The sequence below is a fragment of the Bemisia tabaci genome, chromosome 1 (assembly GCF_918797505.1).
Source record: "Bemisia tabaci chromosome 1, PGI_BMITA_v3".
Taxonomy (NCBI): domain Eukaryota; kingdom Metazoa; phylum Arthropoda; class Insecta; order Hemiptera; family Aleyrodidae; genus Bemisia; species Bemisia tabaci.
Window position 1 is genome coordinate 28,393,317 of NC_092793.1, and position 26,242 is coordinate 28,419,558.

At 37.9% G+C, this 26,242-nt stretch overlaps 2 protein-coding genes and 1 long non-coding RNA gene across 5 annotated transcripts; 1 reads left to right on the plus strand and 2 right to left on the minus strand.

Moving 5' to 3' along the window:
* LOC109041090 (uncharacterized) lies at positions 1-13,719 on the minus strand. The gene is made up of 6 exons (XM_019057261.2): positions 13,559-13,719; positions 12,088-12,204; positions 10,022-10,146; positions 8,484-8,655; positions 7,545-7,723; positions 1-6,069 (listed from the first exon to the last, which is right to left on the minus strand). The coding sequence occupies exons 1-6, from the start codon at positions 13,577-13,579 to the stop codon at positions 5,649-5,651; spliced, it is 1,035 nt and encodes a 344-aa protein (XP_018912806.1). The 5' UTR covers positions 13,580-13,719; the 3' UTR covers positions 1-5,648.
* LOC109041091 (uncharacterized) lies at positions 7,730-20,581 on the plus strand. Of its 3 annotated transcripts, none has more exons than XR_011899701.1 (3): positions 7,730-8,086; positions 8,930-9,785; positions 20,340-20,581. It is a non-coding gene; the product is annotated as an uncharacterized lncRNA (long non-coding RNA). The 3 variants fall into 3 exon arrangements; XR_011899698.1 differs by having other exon boundaries at positions 8,991-9,785; XR_011899699.1 differs by having other exon boundaries at positions 8,991-9,326.
* CSN3 (COP9 signalosome subunit 3) lies at positions 19,728-26,236 on the minus strand. Its single transcript, XM_019057260.2, has 8 exons — positions 26,063-26,236; positions 25,168-25,419; positions 23,782-23,999; positions 22,923-23,117; positions 22,190-22,341; positions 21,438-21,597; positions 20,574-20,687; positions 19,728-20,102 (listed from the first exon to the last, which is right to left on the minus strand). Exons 1-8 carry the CDS (start codon positions 26,115-26,117, stop codon positions 19,932-19,934), a joined length of 1,317 nt encoding a protein of 438 aa, XP_018912805.1. The 5' UTR covers positions 26,118-26,236; the 3' UTR covers positions 19,728-19,931.
* Between the last annotated feature and the right edge of the window lie 6 nt (positions 26,237-26,242).

A 26,242-nucleotide genomic window follows, 5' to 3' on the forward strand; every position in this document is an offset into this window, starting at 1 on the left:
TAGATGTTGAAACGCATTTATTCTTGAAATTGATAGTTCGAGGAACATACTCGATATGCAGGGTTTTATGGAAAACCAAGTGAGCATTCAAGTCAATTTCGAAAGCTTACATTTTTGGTGTTACTGGGTTTCTAAATTAACTACTAATTATTTTCAGAATCTCGTTTCTTGATTGGAAAAATACATTTAATCTGATGAGTACACAGCATGGGTTTTTTGGGTAAACTTTGTATTTAAGTCTTTCCTCAAACAAAGTAAGTATACTCTAAAAGAGGCAAAACATGATCCTCAAACATTGAAATTAACAGCGTGGCTTAGGTCATATTTATGTTTAATTTACCTACATCAGGCTTTTACGTCTAAAATATAAAATATTTTCTTAGGTACAGAAAATAAAATTTGGCTATCACAGACCAAGTACAAAGTAAATAAACCTATTAAACAATGATAAATACTATACCGATGATGTAGTGGCGTGACGTGCCTCGCGATGTATCGATTGATCTGCCATTTAAACCAATGGAAAAGGATCGATAAACAGGGTGTTCGCAACAGACACCGTAGTAATCGATTCTTTACCATAGCTTCAAATGGGGAAATATCGATAATCAATCATTCACGCCTCGCCACTGCGAGTAATTAAATGCTCCTAATTATTCATATTGATCGGAGCAACTAACGAATGTGATATAATGTGAGACATGAGATCTACGGGTGACTACAAGACAGGTGTTCTTAGTAGCATAGCCTAAAGCCTATAATGACATCTGAAATAAATCTAATTATATATGTATCACACTGAAAACAGTACCTATGTAACAATTCCAAATATTTCGTCGCCCTTGATGCGTGAAGAATCCGGAAAAATGTTAATCTGTTGGAGGCGGAAAAGGTACGACCTAATGGAATCAGTGTAGAACTTACCCAAGCGTTTTATTTTTCTACAGAAAACTTCGGTGTTTCTAGAAGATTTATTTAAACCTTTCTGTACGTTCAAATAAAAATTACTGACAATGAGTGTTCACAACAACCGTGAGTTGCATTCCGATAATATGGACAGAACCTAACCACAGCTGTTCTGGGCGTTCTAATGGTTTACATTACTTCCTTTTCCTCAAGCTCACTTAGGGCTATTCATAAATGATGTCAGATGCTTTTTCGGATTTTTACTCACACTCTCCCCATTCCCCTCCTCCCTCCCCCATTCCCTTTGCGAGATTCCTGTCAGTCACCTTTGGGCCCCGCCAAAAAAATTGCCGCAAGTTGAATCTTAGTAAACAGGAACGAAAAATACAGAGAAAAAACAGAGGTTTAAATCCGAAGTATTAAAAACAAGAACAACCGCCTTGAATATGAGAAGTAAAATCCCTGGTGGAAGTTTACCACTCCAAACGCATGCGGCGGGCACAGAGATGAATTCACCTCTCTCGACCTGAGGTCGCAAAAGGTGGACAGTCAGTCCCTGCAGGCTGATTATTAAAAGTGATAGACAAAGAAGACAAAGGGAAAATGCGGTGATACTATTGATTGAATCAGGTGGCTATTATAAATTGGGGGAAAATAATGGACGAACTAAATACGGTCTCTTATGGGTTACCGATAATTGGTCAGCTTACACTTTTACTCTTTCTGCACACAGTGCGAACCTACCTCATTAAAAGAAGGAGAATTCTACTTTAAAATAAAATTCCTCTCTAAGAAGGTATAAAATGTCCTCAAACATTAGGACAAAATAAATAAGAAAATTAATGTGGTGTTTAAATAATGCCGATCTAAAGATCTCATTCAAAAACCAATCTCATTTCTGCTTTTAGAAAAATGCAAAAAGCCAAGAATATTAATTCTACGGCATAAATATGTGGAGTATATTCACAAAAGGCACATGTCAATATTTTAATGGCCTTGAGATGCATGTGCTCATATGAAATTCAGGACTCGTCCGGAATTGACACGTACTCTAATGATCTAAGCTGAGCTGAAGTTTTAAATTCAAAAATTTTATGTAATTCTCAGATTATTCTACTTTTGAAGAGTGCTTGTCTACTAATGAATACATTTTTTTATGACGACAACAAATCCATTTTCAAATGAGCTCTGAACTTCATATGAATACATACATTTCATGACACATCAGAAGTGTTGACTTGCTTCCCTTAATAAAAATATGGTTTTATAACAAATACCTATGGTTTTATAGACAAAAACGATCTGATCATCAGTTTTACCAAGGTATAACTCTGACATCATTTACAACCGACGCTACAAGGAACAAGTCTAAAAATTACATCTCAATTTTCAACATCGAGTGAAAGGGCAAGCTCATAACAAAGCAATCGTACTCTATAATGTAAACAAGAGTGGCGCATAACGCGTGTGGCGCGAAGCGCTTCAGGGGCTTGACTGCAAAGCGGTCAGGGGACATGCCCCTTAGTGTACTACAGAGTTTTTTTTTTTTTTTTTTTTCTTTTTTTTTTGAGGTAGATTTGTTTTATTCTTTATTGTTAGATCAACCAGTTCCCTGGTAGCAATGAAATCGGAGGACCTATTCCGTAAAATTTTTCGTTTGAACAGTAGTAGATTCATTCCCTTAAAATTTTAATTTTAGAATTATTACTCTCTTCGGTAACAGGACGTATAGGAGGCTCCCGAAGTGGAAATCTATAGTGCCTTTTATGCTCTAGAATGAAACACCTTTCCGAGCGTAAGCTGTTGAACAACCCAAGTAATCAGAATAGTGAGCATATAATCTGATCTTTGCACGTGTATACTATTTTTTGGGATACGCTTTTTGCTCTTGCAGAGTAGTAATCACTATCGATGGGGTTGTTTGACAGCTAAAATACACTCCAAGGTGTAATACACAAACACCTCAGATTTTACTTTACAGCTTCTAGCAGTGCATATAACAAACACTAAATAATGTTAATCGTCTTAACGTCCGATATACAATGTGTGTGCGTGTTGATATAAGCAGGAGCAGTCCCATTCATTTTCCGAAAAAGAATTTTTCAAATCACCAATTTCTCTGTTTCTGAGGTTCACAAGAACAACAAATCATAATTAGGTACTTATTTTAGATTCTAATTTAAATAACTACGTTTGAACTATTTCAGTCACTAGTTAGAGCTGGTTAGTCGCAATGAAAATAACAGAAACGACTGAGGCTATGAAGAGGGTGTTCGATTGTAAAGGAAAATGCTGAATGAAAAAAACTGCAATTTTTGCTGTTTTTCCAATGTTAGTATAAAATAATCGGCATAAATTTCCGCAAAAGCTTTAAAAAACGCCTTCAAGAATCAAGAATTCCCATACACTTCCTTTACTTCATCTATCTCTCATCATTACGAAAACCTCCACCATCCAAACAGTCTTTAAAGAATAAATTTACCTACCTAAACTCATAATGTAGCTAACAGGAAAATATGACAAAACTCTGTTTAACTTCTCGTAAATAGTATAAAAAATAATTGTGTAATGATTTCCTTATTGCCTGATAACAATGATAATAATAATTACTACGTGCAAACTCAACAAAAATCACGATTGAAACACTATAAATGAAACCTCTAACACGAGAAAATATTGTACTATAAGTGCAAATGTTTTATCTCTCAAAAAGCTCATTGCACGTTAAATGAACTTAAGGGTTTGTAGGAGTGGGTCAGGATCAAAATCAGAATTTAGAATCTATTAATTTTGATCCATCATCTTTCCTTGCCTAACACTTGAACAAGGCTACAAAAATATCGGTTACCGAATCCGCTAGGTACAAATGAGGAAATGTTGAGACAGGAAATATAATCGTAATCTGAATCAACAGAAGTCTTTCATAGTAGACGATCCTGTATTCCGGTTTCCATATTTGGACGTATTTTTATCAAACGAAACTATGTGCATTAAGACATAAGCCCTGAGACCCATAAGAATACATGCATAACAGGGCTCACGTCATAATGCACATAGTTCCGTTTGACAGAAATACGTCCATTTGTGGTTTGAAAATTGAATTTTTTCCAATTTATACAGGATCCCTATTACATTCATTCTCTCATTGGGATTTCCGGCATTTCTTAATTTCCTCAAACTCTTGGAAATTGAGAAGCGGAGAGCGGAAAACTTTTGAACTAATTACTTATTTTTATCAAAAGTAAACAAGCAAAAATCTAGTGGGTAGATATATTAAAATTTTGAGCACAAAAATTTTCTTTGTGAGGACATGTGTGAAATTTTGCCAACTATTTTCCAGGCACAAATCTTTTCTCATCACAAAAGTCGGTTTTTGTTGAACACTGCTCAAAAAGACTGAGTTTAGTAGGAAGAAATCTAGTCTCACGATGAGGGGGGCTCAAGGTATCCTCTTTATACGTAAAAACCCATATAAAAATGAACTCTGAGGTATTATTTCAAACATTTCATATTTCTCAAGGGCGTTGAAATTTTTGTGGAGAAAAAGAAGATATCCGTTAACGTTAGAATTCTGAGGGTGGATTAAAGACATATAAATCAAACATCAGAATTAGATTTTCAAAATAAGCCCTTATGGATTCTTAAGTCTGATTGAGTAAAGCTGGCTGATGTGCTGAAATTAGGGTAAAACTGTTGACAGTTTCTCAGTAAGACTCCAGCAGAGCATATTAAATGCTTCTGTCAGAGCTGTACGCTCTCTCTACAGTCAAGACAGTGCAAGATTGTCATCAAGACATGCAAGACTGGATTCATCAGAGTTCGTTTCGTAACTGTAATTCTAATTTTGAGTATTTCTGGCTTTTGACTTCCCTTCAATATAGAGTGGACTCAGCACTATTCTACCACCTTCTCACAGTATTCGGAGCGTATTTTCATATTTTTTTGAAAATGCAACTTGATTCCTTTCTATTAGACTCAGTTTCAGTCTGATTAAGAGGTCGCTTGAGGAAGCTTGGCGACGAGCCTGAAAATTTCGGCCCTGGTCTGCACTGGTAAATATTGAGCAAATCAATAGTCAATCACCGATCATAGAGCACATAGCGTCGTAATGAAAGTAAGAGAGCTAGCGCCCTTTTTAAGCATTTTTCAGGTCTCGCATTCTAAGACTCCTGTGTGACGCCGTGTCACTTTTTCGATACATGATCGATTGTTTTCGATACAGGGGTCTCAGCCATCCGATCTGAATAAAGAAGATAGGAATGGAGAATTTGCACGCAAATTTTTTATTGCTTCATCTGAAAGTGCTTAAAGAGCTGATTTCACAGTATTTTTTATAATTTTTTTCTGATATGGGAAATAGTGTAAAAATAGATTTAGAAGTGAGAAAATGCACCGTCTAGTGACATCATCTGGCGGTGTTTCCTATTTAAACACATGTATTTTAGCAGATTAGATCATTTTGTCATATTTTCTCCAATAATTGTTCAATTCATGAATCAAAGTATCCTTGTGTCCAATTCACGCAGTAGTTTTCACTTAAACACGAAATTCATCAAATTTCAGACACCTGCAAATTCTCTATCACCACGTATTCCACACGGCCGTTACAGATCGAACAAGTATCGAAAAAGTGACCCAAGCTCGGCGCACACCGGGCTCAGAATTCGTCGACCTGAACATGGCGCCGTCTCTCCCATTCACATTACGACTCTATGTACTCCATGTCACCGATTGGTGGAATATTAGGAATCGAGCTTTTCGACGATTGTAGAGCTAGCTAGGGTGCTCCGCCGCCAGGGGGTGGGCGATCCGCGGGGAGTGGCCGGGGCCGAGTTGATTCTGCTTACGCTTGGTCCGCACAGGGAGCCCATGGGCTTGGGGTGGCTCGAGTAGAGGGAGGGCACGGGGGAGGAGTCGATATCAGACACATCCAGGCGAGAACCAGCTCGCGATGCCGGCGCGCTGCCCGACCCGTAGAAACCCCCCATGCCCAGCTCCCGCTTGGAGCGACCCCCGAGGCTCGTCATGCTCCCCAGGTTCCCCAGGTGGTTCACCGCGCTGCTGCTTCGCGCCAGGCAGGCGTGCGACCCCACCGGCGTCGCTGGCAGCTTCCGCGGGGTCGTCCGTAGTGACGATTTTCGACTCCCACCACTCGACCTGTAACTGTACAACCAACACCATTAATCCCAGTCACACTATCCATAAATGGGTCAGTTACGCTGGTCACAGAACACTGGAAAAAAAAACACATTGGATCTAGAGTCCAGGCTCTTAAAAACATCGACAAAAAAAAAGTACTCTGGATTCAATCAGGTTCTAGCTTAAATCAAGAGCCAAGCCTCTTAATTTAAGCGGATTTCGTTTTGATTCAAGCAAAAATCCGATTGAATCAAGAGTATTTTTTCTTGTCAATGTTTTCAAGAGTCTGGACTCTAGATCCGATGTTTTTTTTCCAGTGAATCGTGTTTCGATGCTTGATTCTTGTAGGCTAGCTAAAAGTGATAAGACCAGTAATAATAAGATCCGTCCAAACAACAACTTTCTACCTTCACTATTAACCGAGATATCACCTTTTGAAAAGTCGGGTTTTTGACGTCATCCACCTTGATCTCCTCCACCTTTATTTTGTCGGTCGGTGTGACGCACTTTTGCACTGACGATTTAACGTGAAACTCGGACGAAAGCAAGGTGGAAGAAACCAAGGGTGTCACTACCGCGATGGATGACGTCAAAATCCCGACTTTTCGTAGGGCGATAACTCACTTGATATTGAACGTAGAAAGTGTCCGTCTAGGATAGATTTAATCTAATGAGCTAGTTGGTTCAATTGCTGATAGCAAGTAAAATGAACATTACTTCAGAGACTTTGAACAATACTTGGATTGAATCAATCAAATCTCTGGGTTGAAAATTTTCAACGTCGTCGAGCCGCCAGGGACGAACCTGCGGCTCGATTTTTGAATCGTTATCAAATAACTTTGATCGAGAACTCTCTATCCTATCAATGCTACATATCGATCAAAATCATTCGATGACGATTCAACAATCGAAGCAAGTCTAATGCGCTAGCCACTCGAGAGTCTCAACCTCTGAGTGACAGCGAGAGAGACAAGAGTACCTTATAGTTTAGCCGGACATTTTCCTCATATCCAGATGTCTCAGAGTAACAAACGGCTTCAGTTGATTTGATAAAAAATGTGGTCGATCAACCAAGTTCTTTTGGTCGATCTGACCAAAAAAAACAACACAAAGTAACCTCAAGTGACCATGAACACGGAAATTTTAACTGAATGGTTGACTGATATCATAGGCGGGTCTAGATACCTCAAACGGGAGGAGATTTTGGGGGCCTCCTCCAGAAAATTTTCGAATTTTTGAAGCATCTAAGATGCAATTTGAGTCGATTTCATCATTATTAATTACCAAATGAAAGCGTCTTTCCTTCTTCTTTAATCCTGTTTCTTCCTTCTTTCTTCCTCTCTTTTTCTTCCTCCTTTTTCTCAGGCGAACGGGGGGGGGGGGGAGGGAGGCGTACGCCTACGCCTTCCCTGGATCCGCCTATGACTGATATTTCATAGGAGAATGGGGATGACAAAAAACTCAAAATAGGTTTGCAAATATTAAATGAACGAGATTACCTCCTAGATGTAGCTCTGCATAGGCCAGTAGGACATATTTGACCTAGGGCGCAATCGCCCTCACAAAGAGAACGGGTGAGTAGAAGACCCTGATAAGAGACGAGCATTATTCGACATTGTTCCTCGTCTGTCACCACTAACGCCAAGCTAGGAAACCTTTCCTTCAGTCTCCTTCTCTCCTGGAAGCCGTAAAGTGTGTCAGTAAGTCGAAAGCACTGCCAAGAGCTTCAAGTGTATACTTTCAAAGCAAACCCCCTTATTGTGTTTTATTATAAAGAATAAGTTTCACACGTGTCTGCCGTATAACCGAGGAGGGTGGTGAAAACTAAATTTTCGAAATTAAGTTTCGTATAAACGTCGACTAATATAATTTTAATGAATTAACTCATCAGCTAGAACAGCAAAATTTACCCCCACATGCAAAATGAAGGGTTTTTTGGATAACAGCACACGTGAGTGCGCAAGAATTGGTGTTACTTCAGATCAAACAGCAGTAGGTCTACATTACTTTGCGAGAGAGCAGTCTTCGTAATTTTCTGCTGGTTAGTGCGGATTTCCACAAGTTCTGCCGATTTCTGACCTTAAAATTTGTGTTTTGTTAGTCCGAAACATAACCATGCGAGCATGAAGAGGAGAGCACATATTGCTGTCTTGCCCTAAATGAAATGATTAAGGCCCTTTTTCACAGTCAAAATAATTCGGTCGATTTTTAACCATCCAAACAATTTCCAAAACTCTGTAGCATGACAACTTTACGGAGAATGGAGGATTCGTTAAATGAAATTTACTGCTCTGACGCCACTTTAAACCATTCTCTCAAACCTTGATGTCTTTGTAATGAAATTGAGGGCATGTGTTTCTTGACTCCATCACATGTTGTCGTTTATTTGACATTCCATGCATAAAAATTACTAAATATCACAGAGAATAAATGTTTACCTCTTGCAATTTAAAATATTCAAAATCCTGGAGCTGCTTCTGAAAGCCCACGTTAGGATTGGCAACCGATCTACCAACTCGGACAACTTTGAGTGCTTCTTTCCAATTTAAACTAGTAACACTCATTATATAGGCCACAGCTATTGTCACACTTCGAGACATTCCCGCCAAGCTGAAAGCAAATGTGATGATACGATAAAAATAGATGTTGAGGTATTTTCATCGAATGCTTATCACTTGAAAACAGTTCTCATTTTTGTTGAAAAGCTACATAATCTATAAAGGTCACCCGAATTTTGCGTTTCCCTTATTTTTCTCCTGTGAACTAAAAAAGATGAATCGAGTGGTTGAAACTGACTATTAAGCATAATATTACTATATTATTTACTGATTGCAATATTTATGTTTTCTTATAGTCACAAGATTATTTATTCCCTTGTGCTTAGGGGATGTATTTGTGGTATAAACGAATAATGTGGGGTGTTTTGTCTTTTTGGAACTTCGTAGTACTGTCACGCAGTCTTAGCGATGCGGGCAAAGCGCAGAGTGCCTGGGAAATCAAAACGCCTTCACTCCGCAGCGTATGCAACACGGACATCCATGGAGCCCGAATAGTTGCATCCGCGCCCAGGCGTTAGGATGGAATTCGTTTGGTGTTCGTCGCATGCATCACCATCTAAGGGCGCTTCGCTTGTTTCTCTTACTTCTTAACTTGATTCCGGCTTTGCCTTTTGTACCGACGATGAAATATTACTAAGCTTTATGGCGATATTGTCAATTATCCAAGGAATGCATTGATTGTATTGCAACTTTGCCAGTCTTCAAAATCGAAAAAATAATTAGGTAACTATCTGAACATGATTTGTAGAGTTTTATTTTCTTCTCCAACGAGTCGTCCTTTGTTCGGATTCTTTTGTTTTTTGTTTTATTTCATTTAGAAATATAATTTTGAAAATATATATATATATAATAAATTTATTCGGGGGGGAAGGTTGAAAAATAAATGAAGTAAAACTGGGATTATGATTGATGTTGTTTTATGTTTTTCTTTCTTCCTATTTACTGTACTTTTCATCTCCCAAGCATAATGTGCTTGTATTGTGTAATTCCATTTAAAAGATTTTCATGTTCATTTTTCCGGCTCAAATATTCTACGAAGTGCTTTCTGATTGACGTCTTGCTGGCGAGTCAAACGCTATACATTTATTAGTTTTCTGAGATTCAGATGAACTCAGCGCCTGCAAAATTGTCATGTCGGGAGATCATAAACTACAGGAGTGTACAGGAGCTGAACTGAGTGAGGTAATAAGTTTTATCACTTTACGGTCTTTTCCCTGTGCTCTTAATAATTCTTCTGCTACACTAATGGTGAAGTGTTTTTTTACAAGACCATCCTTTTCACTCTCTGCATGATTTTTACCTCAAAAGTCCATCTCCGTGATTCTTTCGTTCCCACCGTCAAGCAAATAAAATATGAAAACTGAAATCAGTACCGTTAAAATCGATTATATTCATTTAAAATATGCGCTAAAACTTACCAATGTATGAGGACGTTACCCCCTCTTAACCTGGCAGCATGAATGAAATCGTTACACAATGAAAAGTATTGCGATAAATTCTGATCTGGTGTATCAGAAGCTAAGACACAAAGGTAATGCTTATCCTGAAAACAAACAAAAAAAGCACAGTTCAGATTAAAACGGGGAGTGTTTATAATCTCAATATACTAATAGAGAGCATGTTTTCAATTGAATGGACTGCTAGGCACGGTAAGAAATTAAGCACTATGGCACATGTTAAATTTTACGCAGAACACATTGAGCCTATTGGAAACTTCCAAAATTAACTTCAAATGGAGAAGGAAATGTTTGTGGTTTCCATTGGAAGTAGTAAATCCAAATTTACGGCTCCGGAAAAACCCATGAACGATGTAGGTCAAATTAGAGTCCCTTTATACCTAGACTGCCGTGCTAAGGAGAAACGCCGTATGAGCCTTCAGGCGTTGCCAAATTTCTTCTGGCAAATCTCTAATTTTCAGGAAATTTTTTTAATGTTAATCTCGCAATTTCTCAGATAGTTTTGTTTGTAATTTGATCTAAAAGTTCTGAAAATTTCAAGGGAAAATATTCATAATTTTCCTCAAAAATAAACATTTTATCGAAGGAAATTTTGCAACTCTCGAATGTTCTTACGACGCTTAGCACGGCAGTAGAGTTGCGCCATCTCAGGTCTTGGTTGTCACAAACGGGCAAAAAGATTATACGATTAGTATGTAACGTTTGTTATGATAACAGGGAGTTATGCCCCCTGACCAATGTGCAAATGGAGAGTGTCGAGACTCACCCCAAAAGCGCACATGCCAAAAAAGGGGTAAAACCCTAAGAAGAACTTACGAATGATTTTCGTCGACGCCTTTCATAGGATTTTATGCGAGGAGCTTGATCCGAGCTTCCTTTCAATTTTTCGTTATTGATTTGTATTCTATAATTTCTTTTGTTCCGATGCGGTTACTCGTGCGGTCAACGGTAGGTCCGGCATAGAGCAATTACGAATTTTCAACGATTAAAGTGCGCATCGTTGCGAACGCGCAATGCGTGAAGTATTCCTCTAGTCTTGTGGGCGCTATGCGTTCCGCGCTGACCGCACTGTGTTTGGCGCACTGCGTGAAGTATTCCTACAGTCTTGCAGGCTCTAATATGCGTTCATGCCGGTCACGCTGCTGTGTTTAACGCGATTAGTTTAACCTACAGGGTCAGCGTTTTCAACTTGTTACTACTATTATGTTTTTGCACACTCCACATGGATTACTGTCATTTTAAATGATGAAAAAAATTACATTAGATCTTACGAATTTGTTTCTGTTTATTTACACCATGCCCGCACATCTCGTGTTGGTAACATTGGTAACATTGACAACTTTTTTTTTTGTTTGTTTGTTTTTTTTGGGGGCGTGAAAGCTTGTAGAATAAATTCATTGCGTTGGAAAGTGTCTTAGGTTGTTGATTACTTCAGAGTCTTTGCACTGGAACACCGGTACCGGGTTCATAAACAATGAATTAATGACGTGGCATGCAAAGGAAGCCGGCCTGAAGTTCCCTGCATAAGCTCCTGGGTAAGGCGTTGACAAATCAAGTAAATGTTTCTTCTTAAGTTTTACTTTATTTCAGTATTTCCAACGCTCCGACTAGTTTAATTTTGAGGGACACTGGCGAATTTGCACGAAAATTTGTTATTCCTACATCTGAAAGTGCTTAAGGAGTTGCGTTCGCAGTATTTTTCATTATTTTTTCTAATATGGGAAATTAGAGAAAAAAAGATTTTAAAAAGAAAGAATCTTCCGCCTTGTGGCGTCATCAGACGGCATTTCCCGTTTGAACACATGTATTTTAGCAGAGTTCGTAATTTAGTCATATCTCCTCTAATAATTGTCCATTCTGGAGACTATAGGGTTGTTCACGTGATCAGTGCTTTCTTCCTATAGGTACTTAAAATTTACACAATTTCAGACACCTGCAAAATCTCTATTGAACATTAGACGACATGCTTGAATTTGCAAAGAAACTAAGCTAGTTGAAATTTTTAGATTTCTTTGAGAAATACTTACGGAATGCAGTTTTTTAGCCGCGTCGTGTATTGCGAGTATATGAGTTATCTTGAAACGATCTAGTTGAGCAGAATCTTTTGAGTCTCGGTAGTTCCCCACGTATAGACCGGGTAGAACCTGCCGAGAGAAAAAAATGACTTTAGTGGTTGTAGAATTCGTTTATTTTTTAGAGGTATCTCAGCAACTTTGGCTTTTCACACCTCTGCAATTAGGGTACAAGTTGTGTTAATAAATGGGTAAATTGTTACAAAAATGATCAAATTTGAAAGCAAGACTGTAAAATTTAGAGATAGGAAGGAAGAAAGTATAAAAGAAAGTAGAGGTAGTAGTAAAGCACTTAATGAGGAGAAAAGTCCATCGCTGGATCTAGAGAGTGTAGCGTGGGATGAGGATGGGGGTACATTTTACGTTCAGCGGAGCGCATAAATTCGAAAAGTCTTGTAGGATGAGTACCTATTCAAAAGTAAGCTAGGGGAAGGGACAAGGGAAAAGGCATTCTTGTTTTCCTTCGTATGAAAGAATGTTATTGATATGCCTGATTTTACTAGATTTTAGGAGATTTCTGTAGATCTAAAGCAAAGTTTGGCACTTTTGCTAATTATTTTTATTATGAAACCACAAGAACATGCATAAACGCTTCGTTCAAAGGAAAAATAGAACCAATTGGATTAAGTAAATTTTGAAATAGAAGCTACAAGTTTTGGCTCATTTCACACACAACGTGTGTGTAATTAGTTTGCCCATTTAGGTAGGTGCGTTTGTGGGCGAATCCAAATAAGTAGGTCCTATTTGAAAAATGTAGTTTAATCAATCCAAACACATTAAAATAGAACCAACCATATTTTTTAGTACCTACTGAGGGGAGGAGGTGGAGGGCTGAATTGAGATAGCTCAACTAGCCGTGCATATTTTCCTTTGTTCGTAATTTAATCATTCTTTGTCAAAACAACCTACAAGCTTAGCAATGCTGCTCAGATTGTGCGACTTTATATCTTACACAACTGAATAACGTAGAGATTCTACTATTTGAATACTACCAAATGAATTTTCATCCCAAATTTACACTTACCATATTTTTTTCTGATTTCATCATTAAAATTAGCAAAGTGTTCATAATTTAAAAACTCTCTACACGAAATTGTCTAATCCGAGCAACACTTCAAAGCTCATCCGTCGCTTCTGCGGATAAAATCTCAACATTTCCCTTGTAGCACAAATCATTAAAAATACTGGCAGTTATTAAAATGCTATGTCCTAATATTTGCAATCGCAGAATTGTTATTTCCAACTTTCGCTGCAAAAAGGAATGTAAAGTGGAAATTTTGATCATAACTTTACGTAGATTGATTATCCTCTGTCGAGGTGGATTCAATCAAGCATGACAATACTTTTACTCGGATCATCTAATACTTTTACTTGAAGCATGCAAGGCTGGGGTGGAGACACAGTGGTACAGGGTCGTGGGACTCACCCGATTCATTCCATTTCCCATGACGGTGGGCGCGCGCGCGGGGAGCGAGACAAACTTGCGAGAAAGCGGTCACATTGCTACTGGAGGCACGGGATACGGCCCCGCGCGGCCGAGACTCAAGTGCAAACCCCGACCAGCGCAATCGATATGTTGTTGTTGCACTTCCTCCCCCTCCTCCACCCTTTCGCGCCCACCCCTCTAACCCTTGACCAAGGAAGAGTATCCCTTTCAATCTCTGATGAGAGACTCGTCAATTTCGATCTTACATTCTATGCCCAGGTAGCACAGGTTGCATCGAATCCCAATTTCATGCTAAAATTCTTGCTGTCGTATCGGCGTGTTATGCATGCTGTCTATTCACTAATTGAAGGAGCTCCTCTTATTGAAGTGCATTACAAAAGAGGATGCAAGTTTTTTTCACATTGCAAATCGCCTACCTTTCTCACACATGAAATTTATTTTATTGGTCGTTTAAAATCGGCATTCTGATTTCATGATAAAAAAAAAATGAAATTTTATTGCATTAAGAAATTGCAAAATTTTTCAAATATTTGTGCTACTCGGGTAGTAGACCGCTCAGAAAAACAAACAAAGCAAAACAAAAACAAAGGCATGACGCCAAGAGATTTCAATATATGCGCAGTAAACTGATACTTTTGACGTAGGTAGGGACCACGTAATGAATTTATAAAGTTGATTCCGTGGCTCCGTTTACGTCATCTTTATAACAATCGCACCTTACTCGCCTCGTAATGCATTTTATGGCATGACGGTTCAGATGACAACTATTAGAAATTTTAAAGACCTTGTTGCAATTGTCGTACAATCGCCATTCTTATGAAAATATTTCCGAGTGCAAAATATCTGCATTTTTTTTTTTTCTTCAGCGAATTTTTGCAGGATTTTTCTCACAGTGTTGCAAAGAATTTCCAAAGGTCCAAATCATTCACGTTTAGAAAGTTGTCCTCCAAAGAGTTAGCAGGAAAAGTCCGATATTCTCGAGTTTTCTTTTACGGATTTTTAGAAAACTAGGGATTTTTGCTACACCTATGCCTCCTGATCGCTGCGCGAAAAATAGAATGTGCTCGAGTGAAATAAATTTAATGTGACTGAACGAGATTAAAGTAAATGTTTTATTAGAACTTTATAAGGTCGCCATTTTGAAACTGTCTCGATAATGACTTCGGTTTTGGGCGAAAATGTTGCTTTTGTATGCTTCTTCAAACGAGGTGTTTCAATCAGAAAAGAACCTTTTTTACCATTTTTACCTGGGAACGTCCGCCAATTTTCAAATCTTTACCTCAAAAGTCAGAGGAAGAAAGGGGACTTTTCTAATACCTTGTACGTTTTGAATATTCTTCTTTTCTTCACAAAAATGTTTTCCTTTCAATCTTTTTCCAATGTTTTTAGAGCCCTCTGAAATGAAAAATAACAGACATGCCGATGACCGCGCAGAGCTACAACTATTCGTGCTTAATAGATGTCTGTGTTGCATCTGCAAAATTGAAGGCGCGATAGCGCGAGGCATGAACTCGCGATACTCCGCTCTACGCTGCCGATGACTGATGAGGTGTGGCTCAGATTCGGGAGAAAAGTTTAAAAACGGGGCCAGAATACGTCTTTCTTCGGCTGTGTTGCTCGAGTAGCCTTTGAAGCACCACTACAAACAAAACAAACGAAACCAACACAATGTGGAAACAGAGCACCGGAGAGGACGCGCGTTGATAACGGCGCAGAGATACGACTATTCGTGCTTGATGGATGTCCGTGTTGCATCTGCAGAATTGAAGGCGCGATGGCACGAGGCGTAACTTTGCAAAACTCCGCTCTATGCTGCCAATGAGGTGGATCGCTTGGATTCGGGAGAAAGGTTAAAAATCTTCGGCTGTGTTGACACGCGATTTCTCTCCCATTGGATACCTGGCTTTTTTTTTTTTTTTATCGTAGACTTATACCTAAAGCTCGTATGCGCCGGCAACATAACTCTCCCATAGGGTATAGTCGGGTCAATTTGACCCGGCCCTGGATTTCTACCCTAGTAACAGTGGCTGTTGAGAAAAGTTGTAAAAAAACTCGTACATTTTAAGGGAACTTAGAATTTACTTCAAAACCACGTGAAAATTACGAAAGAGTTTTTTTTACTTGTTTACAAACTCTTAAAATTTAAACAAATTTTACATTTTTTTGACAACTTTTGGTAGAATATTTTTTAAATCCATCGCTACTAGGGATAGAAGTAGTCGTGAAAAAAAAGTGACACTCGATTTTTCCTCTTTTTTCAATTTGATGTCTGATTCTTTATTTTCAAGTTCTGAGTTGCGTAATTTAGGCTCCTATTTAAACGCGCACTGTCGAGAAAGCCGAGGTACTTAACGTCCGAAAAAATTCCTCTCCTTCCCGCGGCGCAGCGGTCAGATCGGAACCTCTGCCGCGATCCACTGCCAGTCGAACCGTTATTGAATGATCCTGATTGATAAACCCCTCTCTCAGCTATGCTTTTCACCGATCAAGGGCATTCGATATCGATTCGACAATCGAGCCGCTCGTCCACAAAGACTGGGGCCGGATTAAAGGTTTCGCGTATGGAGCGATTACACCTGGCGCCATCACAACAAGGGTGCTATAATTTGAGAGGAGAGCAATAATAAGAGGAAGAGGAGAAGAGAGTAAAAGATGAAAACAACGAATAGGAAAGAAAGAGAAAGAGAAGTGAGAATAAATAGAAAGAGACCGCTACTGATCGCACTAAGTTTAACGCAATGTGTGAAGTATTCATGCGGTCTTGTAGGCGCTATGCGTTTCACGCCGACCCGCTATTGATCGCACTAACAAGGGGAACTTCCCAAGCTGCCGCCTCCGATCGGGCTGAAAAAATGCATACGAACTCTTTGGATGAATTTATTTGACCCGTATTTTTTTTGTTTTTTCCAACGCCCCCTAGAAACCCCCCCAAAAAATTCCGGAAAGTCTTGCTTTGAGCGCTCGAGTGTATATACGTAGTATAGCATCGTTATCTTATCAGTCGGCGGTGGCTCTGCGGTAGCGTGCTTGCCCGGTGTTACAGCGGTCCCGGGTTCGAATCCCGGGCGCCGCGCCTATTTTTACGACCGAATTTTATATTCTCACACATTTTCACATCGAATCCCATTTAATACAGTGGAACTTAAAACATCAATTAATTTACAACCATCATCAAACACAAATTGATCTACGATCAATAACTTCTTCAATTTGAAGTATAGATTTTTTTGGGAGGGGGGGGGGGGGGGGTACGCGCGCGATTATCTCGCCAATCACTGTACTTTTACATTAGCCGACGACCCGCTCCGCCCCCTCACATCAACATATTTCTCCCGATTACCCGTATGCGTCATGATTTTTCCCGTCATTATCCACAAAATCATGACGCATACGGGTAATCGGGAGAAATATGTTGATGTGACGGGGCGGAGCGGGTCGTCGGCTAATGTAAAAGTACAGTGATTGGCGAGATAATCGCGCGCGTATCCCCCCCCCCCCCCCTCCCAAAAAAATCTATACTTCAAATTGAAGAAGTTATTGATCGTAGATCAATTTGTGTTTGATGATGGTTGTAAATTAATTGATGTTTTAAGTTTCACTGTATTAAATGGGATTCGATGTGAAAATGTGTGAGAATATAAAATTCGGTCGTAAAAAGTAGGCGCGGCGCCCGGGATTCGAACCCGGGACCGCTGTAACACCGGGCAAGCGCGCTACCGCAGAGCCACCGCCGACTGATAAGATAACGATGCTATACTACGTATATACACTCGAGCGCTCAAAGCAAGACTTTCCGGAATTTTTTGGGGGGGTTTCTAGGGGGCGTTGGAAAAAACAAAAAAATACGGGTCAAATAAATTCATCCAAAGAGTTCGTATGAATTTTTTCAGCCCGATCGGAGGCGGCAGCTTGGGAAGTTCCCCTTGTAAGTTTAACGCAATGTGTGAAGTATTCATGCAGTCTTGTACATGTCTTGTTACATGCCGACCGCCGCCGCGCCGAGTGTTTCTCCTTTTCATCTCGAATCCTCGTCATCATTGCTCTTTGTAGGTACCGCGCCGCTGCAGGCCAAATTGTATGTTTGATTTCTCTCTTAACTCGACTAATTAATGGTGCTGTCTCTCGTATCACTGAGAAACGACAAAATTAAGAATTACTACATTCTCAGGAAATGAGAGATTTTGTCGCCATTCCTTGTTTATAATTTTTTTTTCTGAATCCGTTTTTTTCTTTTTATACCTACATTTAAAAAAAAATTGCAAAATTTGCCGCCTCCTAAATTTGCCGCCATGGGCCGCGGCCCATGTGGCCACTCCCTAAATTCGGCCCTGGTGCCTGATCGAAACATCTCACGACTAAAGATCTACATCCCTCCCTACTTGTGATACCTAGCGTATTGCCCACCGGAAGTTTGTTTTCAGTTTTCAAATTTTGTCCGACTCCTCTCAAGACTTGCTCCTCTATAAGCGTCGCGCCGCTGGTTAATCACGTTATAGGTAGTGCCTGAAGTCAAAACGCCTTCATGTCCGTCTGTATGCAACACGGACATCCATGTAGCCCGAATAGTTGCATTCAGGTGTTGCGATAAAATTCGTCTGATAGCCGTCGCATGCGGCACCGGCAATGGGTGAAGCTTTGGTTGTTTTTTTCACATCTAAGAAAGTAATTCCAGCGTGACCTATGTACTGTGCCGATGGAAAGTAAACCATCACAGATTTTTATCAAAAAATTGTCACTTTTCCGAGGAATGCACTATTCTAATATATTAGAACGTTTTCGGCCCTCGAATTTGCAAACAATTCAGTATTTGAGCATGATACGTAGAGTTTCCTTCTACTTACTTCAATGAGTCGCCCTTTTGTTTAAATTTTTCTGCCCCCCCCCCCCCCCCCCATAAGAAAACTAATTGGAACGTTGGTAGATCCCACGAGATTTGGAACAAAAACAATCACCATTTGTCTTCCTACAAGATGAAATGCAACAGGAAATCTGTTACCTACATCACAAGCCTAAATAGATACACGTCTGAGATTTCCCAGGTGCAATGGCGAAGCAAGCAGAATGAAGTCTGATAAATATATTAGTGAAAATTATGTTATCCCTCCTGAAATGTGGACTGCGTCTGGTAATAGATCATGCTAATAACAGATACCGAATGAGGAAATGTTTCGTCTGTATGATATACCAATTAATTAGGTGTAGACCACTCTTTTCTTTGACTTTAAAGAACAAAATGCTCAGGAAAAACAAGAAAATTAGTTCTGTGTCAGTCTCAAATCTGCAGCTAGCCTAAAAAATTTAATTGTCTTTAGAGAGTCTCTGAGCGAAAATTGTACAAGGAATTAGACAAGGAAATAATTTTGACCAGTTGCTTTCTTTCACCCACAATTTGTACCTACCGAGAGTGTACATCCGCAATCACATATCTTGTTTACGTTGTTTGAAAATCTTCGCTCCTATTTTATTTTTATAAAGGAGAACAAATTAACATCATTCTTTGAAGTTTTTGCAGATTTTTCTTTGCACATAGAAGAAAAATCGCGGCAATTTTTGGAGTTGCCGTTGAGGAGTTTTCCATTTAAAAGATAAAGTAAGATAGGAAGTCTGCAACAGCGTAAACCTGGAAATGTGGTTGCGGACTTACGCCGCCAATATATAAGAAGTCCACAAATTTTCATTGCTTTTACTGTTGGGGGGGGGGGGGGGTCAATTCAAAAGGCTTTATTCACTCAATTTGACACCATGTAAAACTGATTCGAATATCTTGAGTCTAAAAATATGAAGAGCAAATTTTTCCAGGAGCAGACTTCAGATCTCTCATTATATTTGATTACTAAGGCTAGGAAAGACCTCGGTTTCTATCCAGCTCCTGCCGAAAACAGAGGCATTTTTGGCTTTTGAAAACTCCTTTAATCTATTTTCATTTTGTCTTACAAAATCAAACTGAGAAAAAGGGGTCATTTTCCGAAACAGCGCCAAAAATTAACTCAACAACAGTTCAAAGAGTTGAGGTGACACAATATTTTTTTGTTCTTGACCATGGGGCTCAACACATTATTCTTTTGGCACCCCTTGTCTTCTGTGAAGGAATAATTATTTAATTACGATTTGGAAAACAAGGTTGGGATCTAGAAAAATAGGATGTTGATTTAGGAAAATTACTAAAATTTGTATTTAATTACAAAACTGATTTGAGTACAAACTTACAAGCTAGCAGATTCTATGTTTAAATTAATCAAAATGTTACACTTTATACACAAAGTAAAGTAAGAATAGACAGGTGGAAAAAAATAGGTTGGCTCACTGAGCAAAGCCCTGCAAAATAAATGCAACAAGCTTTCTGAATATTTATTCATTCTTTAACACCTGGCATGTTCATAGAGGAATAAGACATTTTGAGACCTTGTCCAGGAGACAAATCTTCTTCTTGATTACTATTGGCTTTTTTAACATATTGAGGATTCACATCAATTTCCTCTTCCATCTGATTTATTTTGCGATTTAAGTCCATACATAACGAAATCTGGAAAACAAATACAAAAAATATGAAATAACAACACTTGAACTCAATAGACAAAGATTAATCAGAACAACGAACAAAATTTCAACCTCTCTTATTTTTCAAATTATTTCAAAAGCTTTTAGTCCATTTAGCACTAGATTGACAAATTTCATTTCTTCAAACAACAGAAATTCATAGATTATTCATTCATTTGCAATAAAGGAAGAATTTACTGATGGCTTTTCAATGTTGTTTTAGCAATACTATGGGATGACACTCCAAGTGAGAAGAGAGTGTTGGACACCAGCCAGTTTCTGAGGACAACAATTGAGGAAAGAAATGGTTTTACAGAGACTACAATGTTCAGTTGCACACCAATACAACTGACACTGCCACTGCCATAACAACTAAAGCTATCATTTCTGCAACTGTAACTACTACCACTGAAATAACAGCTTTTGCTTAGGAAAAATAAATAAAACAGAGACTTACTTCATTTTCTAGCTTCTTCATCATTTCTGGATTGTTATACTTTTCTGGATCATCATGAAACATGACCATTCCATCTTTTTGGTTGATGGTGGCAAAAATTTCTCCAGCTTCAATCTGTAAACAAAGAGAAAAAAATTATTTGGTTAATTGATTATCACTATGAATACTACTTATGAAATATTTTTAAAGTCAAAGGAATTTTTCTATCCCAATACTTAAGTAAAGAAAACTATACTGAATGCAAAATATAACGTCATTTACAGACTGCTCCAAATCGCTACTGAATCTAAATTGCTTCCCAATCAGCAAAGAACCTTGGTGCAGTCATATTGTAATATTGCACATTCCATATGAAAAAAGCTGAGGTATTGCAGAGAAATTGTGATACCCGTGCAGTGCAATTAAAGAAATGAGGACTTATATGTAACAATGGCAGATGTGAAAAGTGACCTTTTCGTTACACATTCAAAAAACTGTTTTGGCATCGAGAAAATTTTGAGAAAATACTTGAGATGTGATCTTCGAGATCTGTACATTATGCCAGAGCGAAACATATTAAATTTTCGTGTAAACAAAACAGTTTTTTAAGCCAGTTTCGAAAATGTAATTTTTCACATCCGCCATTGTTACACATAAGGCCTCAAATGCTAAAAATCAATTTTGCACCTCCTTTCTTTTAAAAAAAAAAAAAAAAAAAAAAAAAAAAAAAAAAAAAAAACCAGGTCACAAATAAAAATGGTGGTCATTTTCCAACGCAGCAACTCAATAATAATGAGCCTTGGCCATCAGAACATCCGAGCATTGAAGAGGATACTATCTGTGTTGTATGTACATTTAGAGGAAGAGCCTCCAATTGTAACGTACCATTTTTATGAGATAGACAACAGCCTGCTGCGGTCCTGAGAGTTGGGCCTTGGTGGCAACATCCGATAAGGAGAGGGTTAAAAATACTCTTGTCAACCGTTGAATATTTTTCTTGAATAAAGATGATAAAACCTGTTTGGTTAGGCCCACATTATTATCCCTGGACAAACAGAAACAATTGATTAATACCATGTATATCTATCATCATGTGGTACATGTATGTGCAAATTTGTTGTTTGAAAACTTAACATTATAAAAAATAGCGACAAATCCATGCTATGGGCAGGACTAATGATTGCAGATTCATTCTAGGAATCTCATCCCAAAGGAAAACATGGTATCTTTGCACACTATTGATTCTTCACTTGAAATCAATCCACTCCTCTGAACCTGAAAGGTCTCTTCGTAGAAGCTTACAAAATAATACTGAAAATTAATGCATTCGACTTATTCATGTTTTCTCTTAGCATTAAATATCGTTCCCAAGTGATCCATACTTGGAACTGATTTCCTGACCTCATTTCAAGCAAACATCTAATTTTGCTTCTGTATGGTTTTTGATGAGATCGACACTCACCCTTTTAGTCACAGGTCTTTTTGTAAAATTAAGATGTTTTCTTGATTCCCCGTGCAAAAACTCTAGGCACAAGAACCATCTAACGCTTACAAATACGTTCAAAGGATTATCCAAGGAGCATACACACCGTCTTTGCATTTAATTTATTTTGGAGGAGAATGGGTATACAGCTTACCTGACATAAGTTTCGTGGTATTTACTGAGACAATTTCTAACATCTTCAGCATTATTTGTGGCATAGGCTGTTGCTAAATCATGGTATGCCTGACTTAGAGGTCGAATGAAGCGAGCAACAATTTGTGAGGTATACTTAGGAAACGGGATGATCTAAAACATGAAAGAGAATACCTGTAAAAAACTGCCAGGAAGCCAAAACAACTGAAAAAATTTTCATTTTAAGGCAAAAACTGATGACAATCCACTTGAAAAAAAACCAGTATAATGTTTGGATTAAAAAAATTAAACAAATAAAAAAAATAAATCTTATTTAGCATGTTTTTAGCTTAGGGGTGAAGTCTTGCTGAGGACCAAGGTATTGAATGCATTTTGCTGGATTACTTTTCTTGCTTTTAAAATTTTGGAGGAAAAAAAACTCGGATGCAATGCATGGAGGGGAACATTTTGGCTCCTGTCTCCAAAAATCTCTCCAACAAACCCTCCACCAAAACCATCATCTTTTTACAGTATCCTACATCGATAAGTCAAAATGAACAGAGAGTTTCACGTTTGAGTTGGGTAGCTTCATTTCTGAATTTTCTGTGGAGAATTTTTCTGAATAGCGAGCTTTATCAGAAATGCTTTAAGAAACTTTAAAATAAAGACAAAATAGGGAAATATGTGTAGGAATGACACAACAATAAGCATCAAAATGGTTCTTGAAAAGCTACATCATCAGATTCATAGCATACCTTTCCATGAATAATAAGAGATATCAGTATGTATTTATGATAGGCTTCTAGCATGATGAAAGATACAGCAGAGGCAGGAGTTGTGATTGCTACTTCAAAGAAAAATAGAGCTCTGTGATACTGTTTGACTGCTGCATAAATCATACCACCATAGTAATAGTACAGGAGGAAATATTTTGCATCGAATGAACAGTTCTGGAGGAAAAGAAAAGAAAACACAGAAAATTAGGGAAGATAACAAAAAGTAGAAAATCGGATAAGATGACAAAAAATGTCAATGATCCAATACTGACTGATAGACTGTAAAATCCAATTTCATTCACTTTCATGAATATTTCTTCCATTACTCCATTGGCCCCATTTCTCAATCGGAGATTTGATACCAGGTTCACACTAATTTCTTTAAACTATATGCAGTATATTTTGAATTTGTCTTCACATTTTCATAATGTCCTAAAATGATTCTTTTACGAAAAAATTTTATCCATGCAAAAAGAAATGACAAAAAGAAAAACATTTTAGAAATTAAAGAAAGTTGATCTTTTGTTTCTTTTTAAACATATGAACTACAGACATATGCCTGCTGTCTATGTTCAGCAAAAAAAGAGACATACTATAAAAAATGAGTACCTCAATCATGAATAGATCAGTTGATTTTGATAAAAAGAGGACTTCAAAATTTTTTGTCCTTTCTCAAAATATCAAGATCATATAATTCTTCCGAGTATTAAATCTTTCACTAGAGGTATGCACATCTGAAAATACCTCAAAAATGATTCTCATCCGCGGGTTATCCTCAAATTTACACATAATTAAGAATTATTTGCATTACAACATTCAAAACAATTACAGGCTTTACCTCTTGACCGATTGAGACCATGTCAATGTCTAAAAATTCTAGGGCTGGTTTGAAATTTTTAGCTAACAAACATAATTGGCAAAGATCAGCATGTACAGGTGTGAGTTGCGTGCTTGACATTTGCAGCTTCTTAATTGCTTTTTGTAGGATGGCGATTCCCCTCATTGGGGTTTTAAATTCAATTAGGTTTTTGGTAAGATGGTGGCACAATTCTGCAACTGAAAAGAGAAAAATGAATTTGCAACAACAACTTCAGAGCATAAGTAGATACGGATTGACATAATGTACTGAAATGAAGAAGAAACCATTTAACCCAGTCATTCCTTACATAGGTGTAGAACACCACCAAAACAATTTGCTAACAACTGCCCACAACCTCATGAGTTAGCTCGTCAATGTACAGTTGTACCAGAACTTGAAAATATACGTGAATGGGTGAAATGTAAATGGTCTCATGAAGAGGCTTGTTCTTTTTGGCAGCTAGAGAGATGCGTGATCGCAGTGCAGAGACAGCCATAATTTGATGATTGTCACCACATGTCGTTACTTCTCTCTACTTCACTGCACTGCTTTCCTCCAGGCACCTTTTTCTGCTGAGGTCACTCCCTCTGTAGCAAATTCTTTGCAATCAAATGCGGTGCATTTCAAAAATAATTAAAGGAAAAGAAGTTGAGAATTAATTCGGAAAGTAAGGAGGTAAGGAATAAGGTCAAATTTTTTTTAGAAGTTTCATCAGATTTTATCGCTGAAGATGTTATCAGAGATGTTGTAGAGTCTAAATTTTAAAAATTGTCCACTTAGAGGCCACATGGAGAAATTGCAAGGACAACAAGTTGCACTGTCACCCAACCAACCACATGCCACTGAAATTGAGAAACACTTTACACAATTTTCCCTAGTCCGAAAAATATTTTAAGTGAAAATTTCACTCCTTGGCTGGGCTGATTAAGCTTTTTGAACTTAATTCTGTCATTCAACTTGAAATGAAATGGAAACTTTATAAGAGGGATTTTTTACACTGAATGAATATTATTACCAAAAAGCAAGTATTATTTCTAATTCCTCCCTGAACTTAGGTAGGGTGAAAAGTTAGAAGTAGGTGTTTAGTTTGAATGAGTAATTCACACTGATTGTTTAGATTGCTATTAAATGCTTTTGACTCGATTGTGACAAAACTTCTTACTTAGAAGGGATGCTTTCAAATTTTCAATATCAGTTGAGTTAGAAGAATTTCTGAAAATCAGCATTTTAATGAGCTATATTAGGTCTTTGTAGAATTACTGATAAAAACTTGGTAAAATTCAGTCTATCTAAATCCTAACTTTCTTTCATGCTTAAGAATAGGAATCTTCCTTCACTGAAGAGAAAAAGTACAAAATTACTTACAAGAATCTGGCATCAATCTGATTTGCTCTCCATTACAGGTACTGAGAAACTCTTGTACTTTTAGAAATGCCTTCTCAAAAGTGTCAGGGGGCATGGGTGCTGTGGTTGAAAGTTCTAGACACAAAACTGCTAATACGCCAAGTGAATGTTGCTGACAATCCAGACTTTCCAAAACTGACGGAAGCTGCTCCCTGTATTTCACCAAGACATCTGAAGATTTGTTTAACATATCCACTATTTCACGGTAACTGCCTGAAATAAAAATTACTTAGATTTAACTTGCCAAGTAAACTTACTTAGGTAGGTACCTACTCATTCTTCTTTATAAAAAAAACTGCACAATAATATGTGTTTGAACAGATACAAGTCCACAAAAAATAGATTTAGAAGAGGACACCAGGTAAAATTTGATAGCTCTGGTCTACGATCCACAATAAAAAAGACTGCAGATAGAACCATAGAGTTCGGCACCTGCTAAATTTCATTATTTCTTCATCAGATGTTCTTTTCAATCTCCCAAGAACAGTAGATCCTTGAGAGCAAGATCCTCTCTTCACTGATGATATTGTGAAGAATGAATGTGAGTGCCAAATAATCATTTTCTGGTTAAAAAGAAAAGTTCGCACTTTTAGGATAAATGATGTCTTAGAAGTTACGTACTATCAACTAACTCTTTGCAACATCATATTGTACGTTCCTTGGACATAAAATCATCAATTTTTTAGGATGTTCAGAACTGTAGATTCATTAAGATGTAGGCAAAGAAGAAAGAATATCCTTGGATATTACTAGAACAGCGAAAACTTGTTGGATTTTAGCTCAAAGAAGAATTGGATGAAACATAACCTCAAAATGATCTTAAGGAAACCGGTCCATATATAATGCTAAAAATTACCTTGAGCTGAGAGATTTTGAATGCTCGTAACGAATTGCTTCAAAGGAGAAGCCATGACTGCTAAATAAGTAAGTAACCACTTCACAATAATTTAAAATTGCGGTGCTTCTACGAAAAAAGTTTTGTTTTGAAATCCTAAAATAACCCACTTAGGTTAGGATAAGGATAATAGGTGGGGGG

Coding starts and splice junctions, on each gene's coding strand:
- LOC109041090 (XM_019057261.2), bottom strand. CDS start 13,579: ATGGGAAATGGAATGAATCGG. Junction 10,147..12,087: donor CGGCTAAAAAACTGCATTCC/GTAAGTATTTCT, acceptor GTTTGTTTTCAG/GATAAGCATTACCTTTGTGT. Junction 6,070..7,544: donor TGCAGAGCTACATCTAGGAG/GTAATCTCGTTC, acceptor TTGGTTGTACAG/TTACAGGTCGAGTGGTGGGA.
- CSN3 (XM_019057260.2), bottom strand. CDS start 26,117: ATGGCTTCTCCTTTGAAGCAATTCGTTACGAGCATTCAAAATCTCTCA. Junction 24,000..25,167: donor CAGATTGATGCCAGATTCTT/GTAAGTAATTTT, acceptor TTCTCTTTTCAG/TTGCAGAATTGTGCCACCAT. Junction 22,342..22,922: donor CTCTTATTATTCATGGAAAG/GTATGCTATGAA, acceptor TTCATGTTTTAG/ATCATCCCGTTTCCTAAGTA.